Here is a 24,491-nt window from a genome sequence, read left to right on the forward strand (position 1 = left end):
TCTTATTGTATACTCACTCTCCCGAAAGTTCCCGCATTACCATGAATTGTTCCTGCGATACGGAACAAGTATACAAAGACACGATGATGGGGTCGCACCCTGTAGGCCGTGTAACTGCATGCATCGTTAATGTTTGATCTTGGAATATCTAATGGAGATGGTATTTATATTTATTTTCCCTCTAGGCTCGGTTAGCCTTGGTGGTTTTCTGTGTTTAGTCTATATATAAATATTATAAGTATGAGTGAATGGCAGGTGTCGTGGAGATGATGTTTAAGATAAGATTCACATCGATGGAATGATAGGCCTTATATATGCATTCTTATTAGTTATGGAATATATTTCCACTGCATACAAATGGAGTTGATTGCTCGAGATATTACTAATATACGTTGGGGTGCAGGACTAGGCTCACTGAGTAAACTAGTTACTCATGACTCATTTGTTATGCAGGTAACCAGTAGACGGGAGACCATACTCTAGGACTTGAAGGAATATCATTAGTCAGCGGTAGTTTTATTATCCTTGCAAAGGCGTTTTGCTATTTCTTATGTATAAGATTTGTTGACCAAAAACTTCGAGGTTAATTTATAACAAATTTGGCAAGATGATTTTAAATGATATCTGAAGAATGTTTTCAAAGTACGGGTTCCATATGATATTAGTCTTTGTCCGGACGAATTAACTATCAGGTATTGTTTTTTTGGGTTAAAAAGCCGAAAGTGATATCTGATAGGATCGTTGGTGTTCTTTGGTTGTTGGTCTAAGGCGATTGGAAGTATTCTGAGAATCTCAGATCGACCATCGAGGAACATCGACCGTATCATTTCCGGTCATCTACGATCGGGAGTGTTATAGTTGGTCACCGGAAACTGCTCTAATCCACTGCAGTTGCTCACTTGTAGTTGCAGCCTCAACACCACAATTACCGCAGACACAGACTCTGACCACATATTCGATGACCAGAACAAACCTACCACACAATTCCTTTTAAAGATAATGTCTATGGGTTCACCAAAATACGAAGTTCGAGGAACGCCTTTCGTTCTCTTTTTTTCTTGGTCGGCAGGGTCAGGGCCTTTCTCGCTGGGCGAGCGCATCCGATTCAAAAGTCCTTTCCTAAACTTACGGTGATGATGGCTCAAGATTCGTAATGGCGAAGGTTTTTCCCATGTCAAATGAAGTAAATGTAAAAAAAATCTAAGAAAAAAAGATTAACTTGAAGATTTGAATGAAATCGGCGGTGAACGAAACGAGGAGTTAAGATGGCTGGAATTTGAAGTAAGTACAAATTTTCAAAAAAATGGTAATGGATTTAAAGAAGAAGAGAAAGATGGGAAAGAAAATTGAATACAGAGAAAGAAACGAAGGTGATGGAAGTAACAATCATTAAGACCATGTCCATCGGCGGTCCTTGCCGCAGGGTTCCCAAAAAAGAAAAAAAATAAATAAATGAAATAGGAGGAAAAAGGACAGGACCAGTACTTATTATGGGATTTTAGGAAATGGTAAGTAACCCTAGGTGGCAGTGTTTCATTGGATGTCGAGATTGTGTCTCTCTCCTTTGTTCCGCTGTGAAACTTTAGGAGCTCGAGCTCCGACTCCCCTTCTTCTTCGTATCAAGCTTCTCCATAGCCGCTACAGCACTTCGTCATCAATCTGAGCTTCTCCGGCGATAGCATCAAGCCCTCTGGTCGTAACCGTGTTCACCATTCCAAGCCGCCGCATCGCTCCGCGATTCCCCATCTCCGTTCAGCTCTAAACCGTGACAGCTTTCTCCATGGCGTCAATCCTCCACTGTCGTCGGAATCAACGAGCTTCCGCCTCTTCAAGCCACCGTCCATGTTACACTGCGACAGTAGCTCACCTTCGTCGTCGAGCTCGAGCTTCGCCGTCGTCGTCTTGCTCGCAGTCTCACCTCCACCTTGGATCTTCTTTATCCTCGTCGCGAATCTCCCACCGCTCGAGAAAAAGTTAAGGACCCCTATGAGGTCCTACCATTGGACAAAGAAAAATTAATTTAGCTAAATAAAGGTCCTTAACTCTTACAATCATTGTTTTTATTACTAATTAATTGTTAAGTACCCTTAAGGGCTCCTTACTGAGGACATGCTCTAAATCACCAGACTTAATTATTCTCTCTTTTCTATATCTCATTTTTATTTTTATTTTTTATAGGAACATTTTAGGAACAGAAAATCCAAAAGGTAGATATAAAGTCCTCTTCCAGTGGAAAATGCCTAAATATGTTAAAGACCCAATCTAATCTAACAATACAAAAAGTTGGATATAGTCAATGGAGAAGGTGTCCACATAGGATCAAAAATTCAACCAGTAGAAATGTTCCTTTTTGCCACGTCAGACCGGCAAAAACCTATGTACTTACGAGTTTAGAGAAATGGGCTGCGACATGTATTATAATGATTTTCGTCTAAATGAAATGGGCCTTTATTACTCAAAATAAATAAAAGCTTCTTTTTTTTAATGCAGTTTACAGTTTGAGTCAGCCCATATGGTGAAGCTTCATCGTCGAAGTAAACGTAGGGTTTTCTTCATAGTTTCATACAGATCTGGAAAACACAGCTTGATCCTTTGTCTTTTCGTAACCTGTTTATTTCCGGCAAACTCTACATCTCCCCATCTTTAATTACTTCATCATTAATGGTCCCGATTCGTATCACCTACGTAAAATCTTTTTACATAAACTTCATCTCTAATGGAGCAAATCTGCATCTCGAAAAAACTGATCGATTCCTTTACCAGTTTAACCTTACAACATTTTTTCGAAAATGTCTCTTTCTGCTTCTCCATTTACTCAAACTGGCGTCCATCACTCAAGCTTTAACTGTAGTTGGCTGCCTCCTCTGCTTTTGGGATTCCCACAACACTATGGGAATCACGCTCTCTTCCTTGATGAAAAGGTAAGGACATCTTCGATCTATCACACTTATCTTATAGAAATGTCTTTAATTGATTGTTTGATTCTTGATTGAAATATATTATCTGTTTGATTTTGCAGAATTCCGTGATCCGTCCTCTCATACATGGTATTTGAGATTCTCTTCCGTCAAACCTTAGATCACTCCTTGAAAGTGTCTTCGTCCTCTGTAATTGCTGCTCCTCACACCGGCCACCGAATCTTACTTTTAGCCGAGCATTGCTACCATCAAAGCTTTCACAACCAGGTACTACGCCAGTCTCACTTTTTAAAAACTGCCAAAAAAATTAAGTAATAGTTTATATCAAATGCTTCCTTGCTAAATCTTATTAAACAGATGCTTTGGTAACCATGTGTAGGGAATTTAACATCATATATATAGATTTCTACTGTTTACAGCTTGAGAGGTGCGGCAACAGAGCTTTTTCCATGTGTACAGACAATGGTAGAGATTCAAAAGAACGAACTTGTGACAACTGGAGCCATACCTCTCCAAGTAAATCGACCAGGTCACTTTGACTATATTATGATTTTTAAATTTTAACATATATTGTATCACTTAATCGCCTTATTTGATGTCTTCTCAATGGCCTTTGTGAAGATCCAGTGAGCTGGCTTCCTGTGCAGAGCTCGGATCGTCAGTGTGCTGCAGAAAAATGGATGGTCTATCTTTCTTGTAAAATGTAACATATAGTGTAATGCTCTCCTTAAAGATCCATCACTTTAATATTAAATGCTAATAATGTGGGGAGAAAATTAACACGTTAATGATGACTTAGATCATAAATAAAAGGTCTACGTCCCTTTGTACTCTTATGTGTTTGGTAAATATTTGACATCATCATATAATATTCTAACTTTGAACGTTTTAGTTTATCAAAACCAAAATACATTACCAAGTGATTATCTCTTGTTGGCCCTTTCTTAATCCAACAAAATTCACTCTTAATTCAAGATAATTGATTAAGTCATACACAACCAAAAAACTCAATCTTTATTCGATCAATCATTTTTTTTATTGGCATCACACGTTCACATGACGACATAGAACAACTCTCCAAGACACACAGCATCCATTCATTCGTTGCTTCATACGATCCAAGAGAGAGTCTTCCGGATCTCAGACCCGACGCGACCGACACTCTCCCTCAGCGATACCGCGCAGTTATTCCTTACAGCGGTGAGCTCATACGGCGACGTATCAGTCGCAAGCCATTGCTCAACTTCGAAGCTTTGCTGAGAGCACGTAGCGTGAACTCCAGCCGTCGTGACCTCCACGTAGTTGACATACCAACCGTGGTGGTCGCCGGAGCCGTCGGAGGTAAGATTCAACGAACAGACTGGGCTCGGAAGACAAGGCGCTCTCCCACTGAAAATGTCGAGATTACCCCTCTCGAAGTAGTTGTAACCTGGTCCCATTAACCCACCCCATGCCTCTAGGTTTCGGATCCCTATGTAGTCTCCGTACTTGTCGTAGATCCTAGCGCTTATGATCGACTCAGTGCCGGCTTTCCAAATGGAACCGGTTCGGAGGTAGAATGTGTAGACACAATCAGGTTCATCGTCCTGAAAAATCAAGAAAACTATTTAAATGTTTTCGTTATTTTCAAGAAAATAATGTTTTCAACTAGACCAAAGACAAGAAGTTCCAAAGAGAAATAGGAGGACAAAAAAAAGTAAAACCTAGTGCTGATGATGAGATTTAGGGAGCTTACGGCTGATGAGATGGAGAAGACGGTGGCGAGGATGAGGAGGACGGAGAGAAAAAGAACGTCACGGCGAGCCATCGTTGGAGATATTAAATGTATGAACTAGAGAGAGATCTGATCTGTCCGACTATTAATAAATTTGACTAGGTGTTTCAAGAAAAAATGGTAGTTATCGTCTGCTTTTTGGAGCAGGGGTGTGTCTTGACGTGGCGTGTTTGGTCGGTGTGATGAGTGAAGAATATTATAAGGGATCCTACAAGCACGTCGTTAACTCGGCCAAGAGGTCGGCATGAGTTGTCAGATTACGAAACTACTCCTTGGGAATACTTAATTTTTGCATTCAATACCTTTTGGGGTTAAATATAGTGTTTTCAACATGTTTCACGTGGACACAACTAATTCTGTGTGCTTTTTCCAAAACTTTCGGCTGTATAAAATTGTTGGCCATATGAAGATACGATTTTCCTTTATATTTTCATGTATCACAACACCAATTTTTTTATATAAACTATATCAGATTTTAAAAACAGAAGAATAATATTTCTTTTTCCTAACATAAGAACTAATATTAATTTTATTTTTTAAAATAATATAGATATATAAATTTATCTATGATAACATTAGATTTGAAAGATAAAGTTGAGTTGAAGATACAAAATTGTTTCTATTTAAAAGTGTTTCTTTCTATCCGAATAAATTTTTCTAAAAATATTGTGTTATTTTTTATATTATTCATGGAATTTATACGATGGTACCTATGACAAACTGGCTCAACTGGAAATGACCCGAGACACTTGTGTTTAAAGTCTCCGGTTTGAATACGTTTAATAATTTGGGGAGGGAATTTAGAAACCAGAATCTGTCTCTGGCCTTTTTGGTAAAATGTTAAATATTATTATCAATTTTCAATTTTTGACAGACGATACAATAGATGACTAGTAGCGGGAATAAAAACAACAACAAAACACAAGAACAAACTATAGACAGCAAATAAAGGCTCGGACTGATCAACAACGTAGCACAATCGGTTAAAACAAAGTAATAGAAAGACGAGGTAAGACCTTACAACCCTAAAACTAGATGAGAAGACCGGCCGATTGCCACAAGCATTAAGAAAAGGGCGCCCTCAAACCCTGAATGCAACAGTTACCTACAGCTTCTAGCCGATAACTCAGAGCGAAGCAGAGTGCAAAATCCAACCACGGACCCAAAGCAAGCAAGATAAAAGAGACAATCGGCGGTACGAAAATAAGCCGAAGACCAACAGTGCAACCCGAAGAGAATATGGATCGGTAGACGGACAGCTCCTCCGGAGGCAACTAAACCGAAGCCACGCTCGAGCCCCCGCTGACTTACTATCACACCAGCAAAAACACAGTCGAGCCAGAAGTTGTTGCCAAGCCACGAACACGAACCTGCTGAGATTATTTGAGAAAAGCTAGCGACGGAGAAGGCCACAAACGTCATCACCACTGAGTTCTGAGCGATGAAGAAGCACACGGGAGCTAAACCACAAAGCGCACCATGTGAAACCACACACTATGCGACGCCACAGGGAAACCGGACGGACGTCTCCATCCTCGACGAAACCCACGTGCAGCCACCACCTGAGATCACGACGGTGGCTCTCAGATTCAGAAGAGAGATCTAGAGTTACCAAGAACCAGTGCCTCAACACCACTCGAGTTTCCAAGTTCCGGCAAACCCTAGACCCCCAACTCCACACGCAGCTGTAGCCACCACCAGGAGCCACCCCGGAGGTAAATCGAGCCAACGAGGAGCTTAACGACACAACATGCGCCACCAACTCGGCGGGACAAGACTGGATCTGGGAAAAAAATTGGCGAGCTCCGATTCAGACGAGGGAAAGCACAAAGGTGGAAGAAACCGTCCTCTAGAGACTTCCGCCGTTGTTAACCCTAGATCTATGGCCGGAGCGACCAGATCTGAGACACAGTCAAACACCACCCTCAATGCCGCAGAACAACGAAGGAGACAGACGGGAGACAGACGAGAGAGATAGAGATGGAGGCCGGCCACCGCACGAGGAGGCGGCCGCCGGACTAAGCTGATGGCGTTATTTTGTTTGATGGATGTATAATTGATTGATTAAAACTAGTCTCAATGTTGTTTCAATATGGAAAAAAAACAACATACCCACTCATTCCTTAATTATGAACATTTTTTTTGTAACTGGTAATTATGAGCAATTTGTAATCGATTACACATGAAAACATTCTTAACGAGCATGAGACTAGAACTTGCCAACAAACAAAGCTTAGAGCATTTTCCGATTTGTCTTTCACTCTCTTAATATAATATCTAGACCCTTCACGAGTATTTTCTGATTTTTTCTTTTACTGCCTTAATTTTTGTTTCTTTATTTTAATCATAAGAAACTGTATTAGATATATACCAACTGATGCAGATGCCCTAATAATAAGTCTTGTTGTAAGAAGGAGATGATTAATTCGTCTCAGAATATTTTTTTTTTTTTTTTTTTTTTTTGGTCTCAGAATATTGGTTGTCAAAAGAACCACGTCGTTAATAACGTCTTCTTTAATAATCATCAAACTAGATTATAGTTTATCATAACAGAAAGAGAAAACCTGAAGGTGAGTTGGCTAGCTCTAAATAGCAAAATCTTCTCCAAGCCAACCAAAAGTTTGAGTAGTGCAACAACAACCACTTACTTTTCCCATGCAAACCCTAATTTTCGCATCATCTCTCAATTCTCTCTCGTTCGTGCTCCCCCTAAGCCAATCTCCACCGCACATCCTAGTAACTCCCACCTTTCTATGGAGGGGCCACGGCTTCCTCCTTCCGCCACCTTCCATGAATCTGACGATGACAAATCCGACGATCCTCCTTCCGCCTGGCACCGTCCAACCTCGAGTCTCTCCGCATTGCCCTCTCAAGATCCTCCACCACACCATTGGCGTAATCATTCTCTTAATCTCTCTCCAATCCTGGCCACACCTCCACGGTCTCTCCCTCCTCCCCATTCAATCCCAGAGCTAGAGACTTACGTTGTCCAGGTACCGAGAGATCAAGTCTATTGGACTCCTCCTCCTGAACACGCAAAATACGTCGAAGAACGCCGTAATAACCCGGAGAAAAACAAAAAGAATGGGTGCTCTAAACGTCTTATGTGGTTCTTTATCATCTTGATCTTTTTTGGATTCATCATTGGTGCAATCACCCTTATCCTTCATTTCGTTTTCAACCCCACTCTTCCAGTTTTCGCAGTCGAGAGATTAACGGTAAAACCTAGTAATATCGAGATCACGTTGAGAGCCGAGAATCCGACGTCTAACATGGGGGTAAGCTATATGATGGAAAAAACCGGTATGATTTCATTAACGTACAAGAACAAGAGCCTGGGACGCGGGAAATTCCCAAAGATGTCCCAAGCGGCGTCTGGATCTGACAACGTCAATGTAAAGCTCAATGGGTCGACCAAGAACGCCGTTATGCCACCTCGGGGATCGAAACAACCGGTGAGTTTGGTGCTGATGATGGAGCTTAAGGCGGACTATGAAGCAGGACCATTGAAAAAGAACAAGGAAGTGGTGGTGACTTGTGATGTTAAGGTTAAGGGGTTATTAGATGCCAAGAAGGTCGAGATTGTGTCGGAGAATTGTGAGAGTGAGTTCAAGAACTGACAGTCTATATCATATAAGGTGATTGCGTCGTAGAGTTACAGTGTGCTGTAATGATTTATACTTATGATGTAATGTTCAATTGTTTATTTTTAATTTGTTCTCCAAATGTCTTTGTTTTTACACTATTGTTGAGCGACAAAAGAAAACGTGAACAATAGAGAGATCAAGGTGTTCCATAGATTAGAAGATGATTTCGAGGATGTGAGCTTATTTCATATTTTTTTGGAGTAGGAATGGTCGGGGTGACGAATTAGCAAAAGAAGCAAAGACTATAGGTTATATTTTTCCCCATATAGATCAGATTCGGTTAGACGGAGGTGCTCTTCGAAAAACTGGCTCGTCTGACTACCACTTGATCTAGTTTAAATGGGTAGCTGACAAAAAAAAAAGAAAAAAAAAACAGAGCTTGTTTCTTTTATGATGTATCTTTGTTTCGGAGACTACATATAAAATTAGCTTATTTAGATTTTATGGTCAATCAACTTTTTGACAATTCGTCAATCTCTTAGATGAGTCCATCTCCTAATTCTTTGCTCAAACCATAATGTTACAAATACAAGTATCCATCTACTCTCAAGACATATGGCGGAATCTGACTCGAGGTCTCCTGCTCTCCCGATTCACCTCTCAATGAAAAACATCAGTGAGTTGCTGCCTGACAACTCTCGACCGTTGCGAGAGCTCTATCTCCTGAGATATAGCTTCCAAATGATTTTTTACTCAGTTTGGAGAAAAAAGAATAATGGCACGGCATGGTGTTTTTCACCAACTCTGGCCTTTGCACTGTTAAAAATTATTGATAGGCAGATTTGAAATCAATGCCTCACAATGGTTTCAAGGAGGACTCGACGTTACAGAGCTGTCCTTCAAGTATGGCCTATCGACACGATAGGAGTTTAAAAGAAAATTGTGTTATGTTTTACAATCTTTATTTCCAGTAGCTTAGTCTGTAAAAAATATTTTTTTAAGAATAAATTTTACATATTATTCAAAAATAAATAAAAATACAAGTATCCATATTTCAAAGAATTTGGTGGGATATAATGCTTCTATTTTCTTGTATATATGGTTGAGCTAAGCCTAAACTGCATAATTTCTCCTCCACGCTGCTTCGCAAAACTACTATACAATCTGTATACGATCAGATTCCCAAGTGCTTGTCCAAGCAATCTCCTCTCGCCGGCATACGACGGAACTCTACGGAGTTCTATCTGACATCGACGCGATTTCTTTCTCTGCATCTTTTCCCTTTGATTATTGTCGTTTCTGTTTCACCCCAAAAGCCAATAATGGGCTAGCAGATGGGCTTGCAAAAGCTTGTCTCTCATCCCATATTGCTTTGGGCTAAACTCATTTTAATTTCTGTATGGTTTTTATTAAAATGAAATGAATGCTTGTTGCTAAAAAAAAAAAAGACATATCTTGTACATATATAATGAATCCAATAGATAAAAGAGAAGAAGAATTGTCTCCAAGTTTTACAGAAACTTTGTTTCCGAGTACCACTCACAATTCCATGCAGTTTAGGCTTAGCTCAACTGTTTGTACAGGATTCAGTCGATTAGAATGATAACTTAGAAAATGGGATGACTAAAGACGTTTTTATTAGAATCAACACAGTGGATTACAAGACTGATCGAAGGTAAGGAGACAAGATCAGAGGTTTAAACGACAAGATCAAAGAGATGATTAGGAAACCCTAAATCTAGCCGCTTAGTATGTGATTTCTCCCAAAGTCCCCCTTTTCGTTGCCTCCTCCTTCTCTCTTATAGTGCCCTTCTGCGTGGTGCCCTAATCGCGCCTATCCTTTGGGCCTTGTCGCCCAAAGGCCGAGTATGTGGGCCTTAGTACTGTTTCATCCAAGCCGAGTATAGCTGATCGGCTTAGCTGACCGGCTTAAAGTACTCTGAGGTCGAGCTGACGTCTCTAGCCGCTAAGCCGACTAAGCTTGATCGACCTTGTCGGGCTAGGGCCTGTTATGTGATGGGCCTTGTAGAGGGATGTAATCCATCTCCTACAATAAGTCCCCCCCCAGTTCACTTGTGAGCGGCTTGTCGGTCTCAGTGAATTTGTGGGTCAGGTTCGCTCATATAACAGGGCCTAATGCCGACGACAGCTCGTTTTACTGGTGTATGGTTTTAGTCGCGTGCCGCGTCTAGTCGCTCCGCGTTACGTCTTCTCACGATGCGTTGTGTTTTACTCGGGAGGTAAACTTCTCGGATTAGGAGTCCAGGCGGTCTTTGGATGGTTAACTCTGTCGAATTGGTTCGGGCTAGAACCGGAGATTAATTTCGGTCCGGTTTCTTGATTGAAAACCGGTTTTGGCGAGAAACCGAACCGTCGCGAGTAGGTTTTTGGGCATTTAGGCGGCCTTTGAAGCCCATTTAGGCCTTTGTAGACCTAATGATGACGCTTCGAAGGATGCGCCTCGTTTTTGCTATAAATAGGCGCCTCTCCTTTGCTTTCGTCATTCTTCTCTGCAAGCTCAGGTATTCCACTTTCTCTCCCTTCTCTCTACTTTTATTTTCTCTCTCTAGATAAGCCTTCCGTAGCATAGGGTTTTTTGCTAGCGTTCTAGCTGGTTTAGTCGTCCCCCCGAGTAGAAGAGATATGGCTTCAGGGAATCGGCTATCGCGCGAGGAAAAAGGGAAAGATATATCTACTTCGCCAAGCCCGGCTAGGGATGCGGACGGGGGTCCGTTGGAGGATTTCGACATAATCCATCGTGATGCTCTGCGGGATACGGAGAACATGAGCCTTTCCCAGCGCCTTCTGGTCGCTGATGCCCATAGACAGTTTCGCGAAGAAATCGAAGAAAACGTTGAGGACGAGGATAGAGAGGCGAGTGGTTCTGAAGCGCCTAGCCTTGTCGTAAGACCTAGGAGACGGGCTCGTCGGAGGGGTCGTATCGACCAGTCAGGCCGTCTCCCTGCTCCGAGAAGTGTTCCGTTCTACGAAGTAGACTGTCGTCCTGTGATATATCACCCTGGTGGGATTTTCGAAGAACTACCTTCGCTGCCTCCCGAAGCGTTACGCGACCCGCGAGTTCAATCGTGGGGGAACGTTTTCAGTTCCTGTTCTTCCAACGAGACCGTGAAGAGATTGCTAAGAGAGAGTGGTGGCGCTGGAGTCACCTTCCTCATTCCGTCAACCGATCAGCGGCCGTGGTCGCCACCGGTTGGTTACCAGTGCGTGTATGAATCTTACTTCAAGGATCAGACGAAGCTCTGGTTCCCAATCCCCAGACTGATCACGTCTTACGCATTTCGTCGGGATATCGCCATTTCTCAGCTGCTGAACGGGTCGCTGCGCATAGCCGTCATGTTGATGGTTATGGCAGCGGAGATGGATGTTTCGATGAGCGTGAGGGTGTTTGAGGAGCTGACTTTCACGAAGGCGGAGCCTAACGGGATCTTCTCGGTAAAGATGAGAGCGAGTTACAACGTTTTGACTGGTCATCCCAACAAGACGCAGGATTGGCAACGCGCTTACTTCTTCATTAAGTCCGACGAGCATGCCTTCGAGGAGCCGCCGGGGGACGATTATCGCGTTTTATGGAATCAGCAACTTGGTAGAAATTTGTCTGTTTACTCGTATTCTGGTCGATGGTTCTGATGTTCCCTTTTTCTTTTGCAGTTCGTCATCCCAATACAATTGCCTATCCAGAGAAATTCTTCGAGACTGCTCAACTGATCGCGACGCATAGTCATCTCAGGTGGCCGGATCTTAGTCGGGAGTGGATACGTCGGCAACAAGCTAGGATCGCCAGAGGTAAAGTTGCCGTTTACCCTAGAGAGATGCTCTTGAACCTTTTTCATAGTCTCCGTGTCTGATTTCTCTTTCTTATATAGTTGATTGGGAATCGAGACTTCCTTGTGTACTCGGTCCCCGCAAATCACGTCTCTCCCTATTTACTCGGAAGCAACAAAAACTCCTTAACCAAGCTAGAAAGATGGAGGGAGTTCCCGACTTAAGTGCCCTGTTGAAAGGGAAGCTTCAAATGCTCTCCACGAAATCGTCTTCTGCCGGTGCCTCAGAAGTCAGGCCTGTTTCCACAGATGGAGATGTGAACTCTGAGCCGCCAGCTCAGAGTTCCCCAAAGAGGAAGGCCAATAGGGCCAAGGCCAAGAACAGGAGTGTCCCTTTGGAAGAGGCACAACCTTCTGCCGATGTCTCTGAAGTCGCGGCTAAGAAGAAGAAGAAAAAGGAGAGCAAGAAAAGGTCTCGTGAAGAGACTTCTGTTGGGGCTATGGAGACTCCAACTGCCGCAGGGAATGATGGTGCGGAAAGAAACGATCCGGCCGATTCTACTCGGGGATCGCCTGAGGAGCGTCCCAAGAAGAAACTGAAGAAGAAGTCAGCGGAAGGCGATGGGACTTCTGCTCCCGAGATTCCTTCTAGAAGTGGGGAACCAGCTACCGAAGTCGGAGATGGCTCACGGGATGAATCTCCGTCGAGTAAGGGAGCCCCTTCGTCTTCTGCGAGGGAGACTGGTGCGGGAAGCGGAGGTTCGCTTCCGCGGAAGGCGGGAGGAGGAGTTCACTTCCCGGATCACGTAGAATTCCTTTACGACGAGGCGACTCCGTTGGTTCTGAATCCACTTCCGTGTGCTGAACTGACTCGTCAGATTCGTGGCGGGACCAAAGAGTTGCCGCCGGTCGACGACTTATACTTCAAAAAGGAGTACATTGACGCGGCTATGGCGGGCAGACGGGTAAACTTGTTTTCCCCTTGTTTCCCTTTCTCTTTCTTAAAAAATTTTTCTAAGTCTCTTTTGCTTCACGCAGAGTGACGGGAGCATGAATATCTCGTGGAGAAGTACGACAGCACTTTGAAGCAGACGATGGTCCAGCTGGGCGCCTCGGATAAACTCGCACGGACCAGATTGGGCGTGATCGAGAGGTTACGCGCCGAGAACAAAAAGGCCAGCGACAAAGCGGCCAAAGAGAAAGAGGTCCTCCGAGTTAAGTTCGAGGAGTTGGAAGACAAGCTGAAGTCTGACCGTCTTGCGAAGAAGGACGCTCTCCGCGAGAAAACTCGCTTAGAGCGATTGGTCGCTTCCCTTGAGAAGGAGAAGGCTGAGCTCGAGGGAGAGAGGGACGCCGTCGTCGGAACGCTGGTCAAAGAGAGGCAACGCCTGAGGGATTCCAGGGTTCAGGAGGTTACCCGCGAGAGGATCAAGGTCCAAACGGCTATGGCGGACAAGTCTACTCGCTGTATCGGTAAGATGAAGGGCTATCTGGATCGCCTTATCGCGCGAGAGAAGGCCAAGAACTTATATGGGCAGGCTTCAGGAACCAAAAAATGCCTTGAGATGATTAAAGATAGCGGGATCGCGATTCCGCCGAGTATGATCAACATCTTCTCGGAGCAGGAGAAGATGTATGAGGCTGAAGTCGCCAATCTTTACCTCGAGCCGTTCTCTGAGGATGATTATGCTCTCTCTCCTCTCAGCCTCCCTTCTCGATTTGTGAATGAAGAGCTCATGGGGGTACTCGACCCGTATGGATCAAATGTTGGTCTGATTGGCCACGAATCAGCCTCCCAGTTGATCACTTCCCGCGAGGCGACTGAAGATCCAGTCGATGAGCCGATGGTAGACATTACTTCTGCTTTGTCGGAGCGTATCGTCGTTCCCGAAGGAACTACCATCGAGGAGCGCCCCGACGGGAGCGATCCCGAGGAGACCGGGGAAGCGATTCAAACGGATACGGGGGATGTAGCCGCTGAAGATCCGGTCTTGGTTTCTTCATCTGAGGAGCGGGAAGAGGACGGAGTGGGCGTGGAGGAGAACGGGTCATCGCCGGCGCTTGTTGAAGAGATGGTCCCGAACCTGCCAGTTCCAGACCCTTCTGCTCAGGTTGAAGGCCTTGGCGATCAAGTCGTTGAAGAAGAAACGATCGAAGCGCTTGACCCGAGTAGGGATGACCAAGACGTTGTCGTCTGATCTTGTTGTATGTTATATTTAGGATGCTTTCATCGGTGGTCTTGATAGACCTTGTTGTTGTACTTTAAAACTCTTTCTACTTTGTGTTTCTTGTCAGTATTTGCAACCCTTAAGCGATTTCACTTATCTGTTGTGTTTTGAAACATCAGATTTTCATATTCTTAATTTTTGCAAATAGACAAGTGATGAACCGGTAATTGGTTTTACTCGGCTGTCATCATGTTTCGTTTTGGAGTTGTCCAAAAGTCGATAACAAAGAATTGAGTACAAGAGTGAAAGGTCCTTCTGTCCGTTTCCTCAGTGACAATTAAGCAATCGGGTAGCTAAGCCGTTACATTTTAGTCGAGAAAAGGCAAAGATTCACTCTGTTTAGTCGGTTCAATGCTTAGGCATAGGTGAACCGTGACTGTTAAAGTCCTGGAGCCAAGTGTCTGATCAGGACATAGCCGCGAGCAAAGGAATGTGAGTGTCCGCGTATCCTCTGCTGGAGGCACGGGAACCACGATGTGAAAGTCATTGTTTATTCAATTGAGACCTAGGTAAGGTTTTGACTTTGTTTTTGTTACAGCTGGACCTGTTAAGGCTGCCTACGTACCTCGGTTGAGGATCAAGCCATTCGTAGTTCGTTTTTCCCGAGTAAAAGTGACTGTGAGTGGCGCATTTACTCGGTCGAGTAGAAGTGACTATGGGGGTGCATCTACTCTGTTTTTTTTTGTTACAGCTGGACCTGTTAAGGCTGCCTACGTACCTCGGTTGAGGATCAAGCCATTCGTAGTTCGTTTTTCTCCCGAGTAAAAGTGGCCGTAAGTGGCGCATTTACTCGGTCGAGTAGAAGTGACCACGGGGGTGCATCTACTCGTTTTTTTTTTTTTTTTTTTTTTTTTTTTACTAAGATACTTCTACGAGTAGAAACGTCGTAGATGCATTGAGTTCCATGATCGCGGGACTTCTTCTCCGCGCGAGGTTTGGAGCCGGTATACGCCAGGTTTAACAACTTTGATGATTTTGTATGGTCCTTCCCACCTGGCGCCGAGTTTACCGGCGTTAAGCTCTTTGGTGTTTTCAAACACTTTGCGCATGACGAGATCACCGAGTTCTAGAGGTCGGGCCCGGACCTTTTTGTTATAGTAGCTCTCAATCTGATGTTGGTAATTCTGGATGCGCAGCAGGGCTTGATCTCTCCGTTCTTCTATCTCATCGAGGGCGTCGAGTAGCATCTCCTTGTTTAGCTCGACGTATTGAGGCATTTTGGAACGTCGGAGGCTTGAAACGTTAACTTCAGCAGGAGCCATGGCTTCAACACCGTAAGCGAGAGAGAAGGGTGTCGATTTAGTCGATCCTCGTGGAGTCGTGCGATGGCTCCATAGGACTCCGTCGAGTTCGTCAGCCCAGTGACCTTTTTTGAGGTCCAGACGCTTTTTAATGCCATCGATGATGAGTTTGTTGGAGGATTCGGCTTGGCCATTACCTTGCGGGTAACGTGGAGTGGACGGGCTTAGTCGAATGTTCCACTTGCTACAGAATTCCTTAAAGTTGCCTGACATGAACTGTGACCCGTTGTCGGTGACGATCTCGTAGGGCAGTCCGTGGCGGCAAATAATGTTTTTCCAGACGAAGCCGCGGACTTCTTTGTCTGTGACTTGAGCGTATGCTTCAGCTTCGATCCATTTGGTGAAGTAGTCGGTGAGGACGAGGATGAAGCGTCTTTGGCGGGAACAAGGGAGTGGTCCTATGATGTCCATCGCCCATCGCATGAACGGGTAGGGAGCGGTGGTTGTTCGCAACAGTTCGGTTGGACAATGGATGCTGGGTGCGTGCCGTTGGCACTTGTCGCAGCTTCTCGCATAAGACTCACAATCGGCGTTCATTGTTGGCCAGAAGAAACCTAAACTCCTTACTTTTATTGCTAACGCACGTCCGCCCGAATGATTTCCACCGGCGCCTTCATGCGTTTCCGCCATAACCCTTGCTGTCTCGTCGCCATGGATGCATTTTAAGAGCACCTTACTCGCAGTCCATCTATGCAGTTCATTGTCGAGAACAACGTAATGGGCGCTGCGGGTTTTTAGCCGGCGAGCTGCCCATTTTTCTGCTGGGAGTTCCCCTTTCGAGAGGTAGTTGATGAATTCAGTTCTCCAGTCAGGGCCAAACCCATCGTCGTCTGGAGTGGCGGGTTCAATGACTTGGGCGATGAGGGTTTGATCGGTTAGGACGTCGATGCTTGGTTTCTCGATACGATGTATCGGGATGGTTCTTTTCACTTGATCACGAAGCTTGCTGCCAAGGGCGGCGAGGGCATCGGCGCAGACGTTCTCTCCTCTCGGAACTTTGATGAGTTCGAAGAATTCGAACTCTGCTGCCAGGCTTTGCACTATTTTGAGATAGGCGTCCATTCGATCGTTGCGGGCGTCGTAGTCGCCACTGAACTGACTGGCGACTAACTGGGAGTCGCAATAAGCGCTTAGTCGTTTAGCTTTGACGGCTTTTGCTAAGCGGAGTCCTGCAATCAGAGATTCATATTCTGCCTCGTTGTTTGACGCGGGGAAGCCAAAGCTGAAAGATTGTCTGATTAGCTCACCGGTCGGGGACTGCAATTGGACTCCGGCGCCTGCCCCCTTGTTGGTCGACGATCCGTCGACGTGCAGTGTCCAGTTTGAGCTTGGGGATGTGAGATCTTGCTCTAATTCCGGGGCCAGTTCGACCAAGAAGTCGGCTAGGACCTGGGATTTCGCTGCCGTGCGGTTCTTGTAGATGATATCGAGCTCGCCGAGTTCGATAGCCCACTTTGTGAGTCTGCCAGATCTGTTAGTGTTCTGGAGTATTGTCCGGAGAGGCTGATCAGTCAGTACTTCCACGGAGTGCGACTGGAAATATGGTCGTAGTTTTCGCGCTGCTTCAACGACTGCTAAAGCCATCTTTTCTAGAGTTGGGTAACGCGTCTCTGGTGCTGTCATGCGTCGGCTCGTATAGAAGATGGGCTTTTGCTCGCCGCGGTCTTCTTTTATCAGAACGCTGCTGACTGCAGCCTGTGATACTGCGACATAGAGAGATAGAACATCACCGACGTCTGGCTTAGCGAGTACTGGGGGCGTGGTCAGGTACTGTTTGAGTTGAGTGAACGCTTCCTCGCACTTCTCATCCCAAATGAACTTTTTATTTCCTCGCAGGAGATCATAGAATGGCAGGCACTTGTCGGTGGATCTGGAGATGAATCGATTTAGAGCGGCTATCCTGCCCGTGAGCCGCTGCACTTCTCTGCTGTTCTTCGGACTCGGGAGGTTTAGAACCGCAGATATTTGCTTTGGGTTCGCCTCGATTCCTCGCTGTGTGACAATGTAACCAAGGAACTCGCCAGAAGAGACCCCGAACGTGCACTTTGCTGGGTTTAGCTTCATGCCATACTTGTTGAGAGTTTCGAAGCATTCTTGTAGATGGCGGAGGTGATCGGTGGCATGGAGCGACTTAACCAGCATATCGTCGATGTACACTTCCATGGTGGTACCCAGCTTATCTGCGAACATTTTGTTCACAAGCCTTTGGTAGGTTGCTCCGGCGTTCTTCAGGCCGAATGGCATGACTTTGTAGCAATAGGTTCCCCTATCCGTGATGAAGGCCGTCTTCTCGCGGTCATCCGGGTGCATCATTATTTGGTTGTAACCGGAGAAGGCATCCATGAAGGTTAGCATCTCGTTTCCAGCTGTAGACTCGACTAAGCGGTCGATGTTGGGAAGAGGGTAGCTATCCTTTGGGCAGGCTTTGTTCAGGTCGGTGAAGTCGACGCAGACGCGCCACTTGCCGTTTTTCTTTTTGACGACTACTGGGTTTGCCAACCATTCGGGGTAGCGGACCTCGGCAATCGAACCTGCACCGAGTAACCTGTCGACTTCCTCGTTCACGGCCTTAGACCTATCGGGGCCGAGCTTACGTCTCTTCTGTCGGATAGGTTTGAAAGTTGGGTCGACATTTAGCTCGTGCGTCGTTATAGTTGGGTCAATGCCTTTCATGTCTGCCATGGACCAAGCGAACGTGGATACGTTCTGTCTGAGGAAATCCAGAACTGACTGCTGCATTTCTTCGGAGAGGTATGCGCCAACTCTCACGGTGCGGCTCTGGTCGGCGTCATCAATAGGTAACTCGAGGACCTCGTTTTCCTGGGAGTAGACTTTTGGGGTTGGAGGGGACACTGAGTTCACGAGTAGCGACGCTCGTTGGAGTTTGACCGTGGCGACTAGGAGATCCCTAGCGGCCTTTTGGTCCCCACGCAATGTTTTTATCTTCCCGTCCGCGCCGGGAAACTTGATGCACTGATGGTAGGTGGAAGGGACAGCTTGCATCGAGTGTAACCAAGGAGTACCGAGTATAGCGTGATACGGAGCTTTTGTGCTAACGACGGCGAATTTGACCGTTCGAGTAACACCGCATGCACGCACCGGGAGGCGGATCGTTCCCAAGATGGTTTCGGATGACCCGTTAAATCCTGTTAGCGTTCTGGAGGACGCTTTTATGTCGTCGAGGTCGACTCCCATCTTCTGCAGAGTTCCTCGGAAGATGAGGTCAACGGAACTCCCGGTGTCAATAAGGATCTTGGTGACATCATACTCTCCAATTCCGAGGACGACGAGGAGGGGATCATTATGGGGCGCGTGAACACCTTCAGCGTCATCTGATGAGAAGGTTATTGGAGGATGACTCGACGGTTTACTCGGCCACTTCTGGGACGTCGTGACTTGTCGACGATAGTCTTTCACGGAACGGACTGAGTCGCCGCTAGGGGAACCCCCCATGATGACGTTTAAAGACTGTCCCGTTTGGACTCGCTTGGAGTTCAGTAAGGCGCGGAGGTCTTTTGGTACGCTGGTATCAGGAGGTGGAAGTTGAGGTTGACCGTTAGCTCGTTCCAACTGTCGTCGTAAGTCTGTTGATTTTGACTTGTTAAGCTTCACGCGGAGATCGCTTACTCCGGCATTGAGTTTGTCTCGGAGGTCGCCGACTGGCCCTTCGTTGTTGTTGCCAACGCTTGTCGAGATGCGCCGAGACTTTCGTGCATCTAGCATCGTCCGGAGATCTCTGCGTGTGGTATCGCTTCCATTTTCCGGTGCGAGCCGCCGTTTAAGGCTGTCTCTCAGGTCTCCGGGTACAGGCGAATCGTCATTATCTTCGTCGGACGACAAGGATTGCTGAGAGAGTATAACCTCAATGCGTCTGCGATTAGCCGGATGCTCTTCGTCGGCTGAGGAGTCTCCCCCGCCGTTATCCCTTGGGGTTTCTTCCTCGTCGTCTCGTTGCGGAGCGTCGTTTTGTCGACCTCTGCCAGTGGCTTTGCGCTGGGACCTTCGTTCTTTGTTCTTGCTCCAGCTCTTACCGTTCTTTGGTTTGGCTTTCAATGGCTCAAACTTAAACTCGCCGCTTGCAAGGGACGAGAGGTAATGCGCGTAGAGAGATTTGCATTCTGAGGTATCGTGTCCTTTGACGTCGTGATACTTGCAATGCTTGGTGAGGTCGACGGTCCGGGAAGGTCCTGCTGCTGATCCGACTCCAGCTGCGGGTTGGGTGGTGCAAACAGAATCGACTTTTTGGTCGGATGACTCGAGTTCTCTTACCCACTTGTTCCACCCCTCCCCGCGAACTACGAGAGTGGAGATTGGTGTGTTATTCTCGTTCACGACATACATGTAACCATCCTTGGGACCGTTTTTGTCGTTTGGAGCGTGCTGGCGCGGTTCTTGTCGCGCATTTGCGTTCTTAGCCGCTGGAGCCTTGGGTGCGCTCATCTTGCTGAGGATTGCGTTGGTGTCCTCCTCCATTCGGATGAAGTTATCGGAGCGTGCGATAGCGTCTTGGAGCGACTTGGTTGGATTCTGGTACAGGTCTTCTCGGAACTTGGAGTGGACCCACAAGGTGTTGCGCAATGCATCGATAGCGATTCCGTCTGGGATCTCAATCTTTGACACTACGGCTTTGAATTTCTCCATGTAGTCGCGCAAGCTCTGATCCTTTTTCTGATTGAGGTTCCATAGGCTGGACGCGGTGGCGCTGCGCTTTGTGAACATGATGTATGTCTTGAGAAAAGCTGCTGATAGGTCGCGGAAACATCCGATTGAGTTCTCCTCCAACTGGGAGAACCAAGTCAGGGCTTGCTCGTGAAGAGTCTCGACGAACAGCTGGCAGTAACCTGCGTCCCTTTCGTCGTCGGGGAGACGAGCTCGCGCCATCGCGATGTTAAAAGCGGTCATATGTTCTATCGGGTCTCCGCCGGGCTTGTACTCAGGTAGGCGCAGCTTTTCTATCTTTCCGAGTTGGACGCTAGTTAGCTCGCGAGTAAAAGGAGTGCGCGAGGTTGCGGCGAGTACGCTCTCTATTTGCGGAGCTGCGCTGGTTACATGGTGGATCTTCTCTCCCATTTGTTGAAGGCTTAGTTTGAGCTCGGCGAGCTCGCGTATTGTCGTGAGATCTGAGCCTGCTGGGGGAGCGTCTGCGAGAAAGGCTTCGTTAGGCTCCGAGTCGTCAGAGATATGGTCGACTCCGGCTGCCGTAGGATTTGTGTTGAAGAGGCGGCGGCGTGTCAGCTGGGGACGGCTAGTTTGTCCCTCAGGGGCTGTGAGCGCCGCGACCAACGCAGCGAGTTGGTCGTTGGTTGTCTTTTGGACTTCGTCTTGGCGGGCGAGTCGAGCCATGACGGAGCTCATGAATTCTGAGGTGATGGGCGGCGCGGCCGCAGGCGTAGGCGTCGGTTCCTCGCCTGGGGCGCCGAAGGCGGCGTCGTCTTGAGCCATGTAGATCTAGAACGTTGCTTTAGTCAGCCCCACGGTGGGCGCCAATTGTTTGTACAGGATTCAGTCGATTAGAATGATAACTTAGAAAATGGGATGACTAAAGACGTTTTTATTAGAATCAACACAGTGGGTTACAAGACTGATCGAAGGTAAGGAGACAAGATCAGAGGTTTAAACGACAAGATCAAAGAGATGATTAGGAAACCCTAAATCTAGCCGCTTAGTATGTGATTTCTCCCAAAGTCCCCCTTTTCGTTGCCTCCTCCTTCTCTCTTATAGTGCCCTTCTGCGTGGTGCCCTAATCGCGCCTATCCTTTGGGCCTTGTCGCCCAAAGGCCGAGTATGTGGGCCTTAGTACTGTTTCATCCAAGCCGAGTATAGCTGATCGGCTTAGCTGACCGGCTTAAAGTACTCTGAGGTCGAGCTGACGTCTCTAGCCGCTAAGCCGACTAAGCTTGATCGACCTTGTCGGGCTAGGGCCTGTTATGTGATGGGCCTTGTAGAGGGATGTAATCCATCTCCTACATCAACCATATATACAAGAAAATAGAAGATATGTCTTGAATTTGATAATTTGTTGCTTACGATTGTAAAAGGTTCTTGATATCGAGTCAGTGAGTAGTGAAAATGGTACGTATTAAACAAAACTAAAAATATGGTGTCTGTATATTATATAATTTGAGAATCATTTTTTTATCATTGATAATAAAAGTTCTAAATTCAAATTTTGATATTTCGGTTGATTTTTTCTCTAAAATTTATAAGTCTATTTTTGGAAAACAGACTCTTAAGAATTAATTAGATAGTACTTTCCTTCTTATGGAAGAAAAACAGTAGGTTTTGATAGACCTCCGGTTAAAAAGTTTATTCAAATAGTTTTAGATTCTTCAGTATGGAGTGATTATTGAATATCAACTAATTTTAAACAAAATGCAAAACGTATAACCCCTTTTGGACATAAAAATCGAACGAATTTTTTTGGAGTTATTCTTGGGTTCACCCCCTAGGATGAAGTGAACCTCTAGGTTCACCAACCAATAGGATTTCATTATTTCAAATATGATATCTTTTTTAAAAAGGAAACAAAATATTGTCAAGTTATATTATATTTGTAAAATAAAAAGGTAAAAAAAAAAGTAGTTACAAAAGAAAATAATTTTTTTTAAAATATTGTTAACGTCGTTAGCAAAACACTAAACCCTAAATCCTAATCTCTAAATCCTAAATCCGAAACCCTAAACCCTTGGATAAACCCTAAACCCTTGGGTAAATCATAAACTATAAATCAAAAACACTAAAATCCTAAACCCCTTGAGTGTTTTAATGTTTAGTGTTTTTGATTTAGAGTTTATGATTTATTCAAGGGTTTAGGGGTTACCCAAGGGTTTAGGGTTTCAGATTTAGGGTTTAGGGATTAGGATTTAGGGTTTAGTTTTTTCTTAAAAATATTTTTTTTGTAATTACTACTATTTTTATTTTTTATTTTTTTTTATTTTTTTATTTTAAAAACATAATATAATTTGACAATATTTTGTTTACTTTTATAATAGATATCAAATTTAAAATAACATAATCCTATTGGTTGGTTCACCCCATAGGGTGAACCCAAGAATAAGTCATTTTTTAAAGGGTTGTAACACTAACACTTTTCAGAAAATCACTCATCTTTTTAATATTCTCGTCCAGATATGTTTAACTACAGAATTCTTATGGAATCTTGTGTATTAGTGCTGATATAAATCATCCATCTTAAATATTATTCTCAGTCAAGTACATTTAATTGTGGAGTTTTGATGGAATCTGGTGAATGAATGCTGATATGATTGCATTCTGCAAAGCGTATAATTATTAGTCAACCTTTATATAAATTCTTTCGATTAATCCTATTTACACAAACGTGACAATAATAAGTGGAGTTATGTAGTCAAATCGGGTTATTATGTTAGCAAATTACATGTTATATGTACTTGTTTGAAAAGTCATATCAAGATGCACTCTTAAAAAAACCATATCAACATACACAATATGCAAAATATTGAACATAAGAAGAAAAAATATGTCACACTCTTTATAAAAAAATTTACACTAGCGTTATTAAATTGGTCTATTTTCGAATACTAACTAACGGCTTTGTTTCTTTAACGGCATCTCTCTTCTAATTCTGTTTTTTTTTCTATGACTACCAAAAGATAATCATTATAAAATTTACATAGTTTATTAAGTATATTTGATATGACAAAATGATAGTTTATTTAAATTTATTGGAGACATATACTTTTTCTATTTCACAAAAATGTCATTTGAAAATTTCACATATATTGAAAGTTATTTAAAAATTATATTTTATCTTCTATTCATGCATTAAATAAATTTATATTTCTAATTAATACATTAAAACAATAGGTTAAGACTAGATTTTTATTCTAAATGCGGTGTTGAAAATATAGAATACACTTTTTGTAAAGCTAAAATAAAATTTCAAAACAATACTTTACGAAACGAATGGAGTAAGAAGTTTATAAAATTCCAAAGATTAAGGCAAAATTTTGGGACTCGATCACAACATGAAATCACATCATATTTCTCATCTCCGATATCATTAAATTGTACATGATATCATTGTTATAAATGGTTCCTGGAAGGTGACTGGTACTTTTCATGTATGGGCTTGTATTGCTACAAAGGATTTTGTTGGATAGTGATGAAAATTGTGAATTTATGAGGAAGTCTCTCTTTTGACATTCTAATTTAGAAGTGTTTATTATGGTCTCACATATCATTGCACAAGAAAGACGAAAGTGTACAAACTGTTTTGAACTAGTGAAAATGGTGACTAACCAGGTGGAATGACATGCATATACCTTTTGAGGAATACATGAAGAGTAAGGAGGTCTTTTATTTTTGATATCTCGCTTTCGATATCTCGCTTTTTGCGTAAACAACACAGAGATGAAGAAGTTAACATCGTCTATATCTGATGTGAGAGCAGGAGAGCACAAAGGAATGAACCTCCAACAAATGTAGAGAAGGTTGGATGGAAGATGATTCAGCTGATGTCAAACGGGTGAAATAAGGCTAATTACCACCAACAAAGGAATCCATGTAAGTCCAAATATCGATATATATATATATATATAATATGAATATATGTTCTGTCTTAATTTAAGTTTTTTTGGGATCAAACTATCGTATGTATATAGACCCTTTTTATTTTTATACATGCATAGTTTGTATTTAAATAAGGGAAAATTGGAAAAATGAGACACTTTGAACTTTTATTTGTCACAATAGGATTTCTGATATTTTGGACAATTCTGGACATATTTTACCCTTTTTAATAGAAAAAATTGTAAACTGAATTTTAAAAATGTTAAAAAATATCAAAACTATTGGAAACATAAGTATGACAATATTTATGTTTAAATTGTTTTTTTTTTTAAATGAATCATATTTTATTTC

The 24,491-nt window shown here is 44.0% G+C and overlaps 3 protein-coding genes and 1 long non-coding RNA gene across 4 annotated transcripts; 2 read left to right on the forward strand and 2 right to left on the reverse strand.

The window, feature by feature from the left end:
• Positions 1 to 1,244: 1,244 nt before the first annotated feature.
• On the reverse strand, positions 1,245 to 2,479 carry LOC117133397. The gene is made up of 2 exons (XM_033289528.1): positions 2,086 to 2,479; positions 1,245 to 1,994 (listed from the first exon to the last, which is right to left on the reverse strand). Exons 1-2 carry the CDS (start codon positions 2,155 to 2,157, stop codon positions 1,707 to 1,709), a joined length of 360 nt encoding a protein of 119 aa, XP_033145419.1. The 5' UTR covers positions 2,158 to 2,479; the 3' UTR covers positions 1,245 to 1,706.
• LOC103864323 lies at positions 1,825 to 3,779 on the forward strand. Its single transcript, XR_004457172.1, has 3 exons — positions 1,825 to 2,034; positions 2,491 to 2,921; positions 3,020 to 3,779. It is a non-coding gene; the product is annotated as an uncharacterized LOC103864323 (long non-coding RNA).
• A 5-nt stretch (positions 3,780 to 3,784) lies between these two features.
• On the reverse strand, positions 3,785 to 4,974 carry LOC103864324 (PLAT domain-containing protein 2). Its single transcript, XM_009142078.3, has 2 exons — positions 4,654 to 4,974; positions 3,785 to 4,504 (listed from the first exon to the last, which is right to left on the reverse strand). Exons 1-2 carry the CDS (start codon positions 4,723 to 4,725, stop codon positions 4,028 to 4,030), a joined length of 549 nt encoding a protein of 182 aa, XP_009140326.2. The 5' UTR covers positions 4,726 to 4,974; the 3' UTR covers positions 3,785 to 4,027.
• Positions 4,975 to 5,210: 236 nt separating this feature from the next.
• LOC103864325 (NDR1/HIN1-like protein 13) lies at positions 5,211 to 8,510 on the forward strand. Its single transcript, XM_033289504.1, has one exon. The coding sequence runs from the start codon at positions 7,446 to 7,448 to the stop codon at positions 8,310 to 8,312; it is 867 nt and encodes a 288-aa protein (XP_033145395.1). The 5' UTR covers positions 5,211 to 7,445; the 3' UTR covers positions 8,313 to 8,510.
• Positions 8,511 to 24,491: the final 15,981 nt, after the last annotated feature.

The sequence above is a fragment of the Brassica rapa genome, chromosome A04 (assembly GCF_000309985.2).
Source record: "Brassica rapa cultivar Chiifu-401-42 chromosome A04, CAAS_Brap_v3.01, whole genome shotgun sequence".
NCBI lineage: Eukaryota > Viridiplantae > Streptophyta > Magnoliopsida > Brassicales > Brassicaceae > Brassica > Brassica rapa.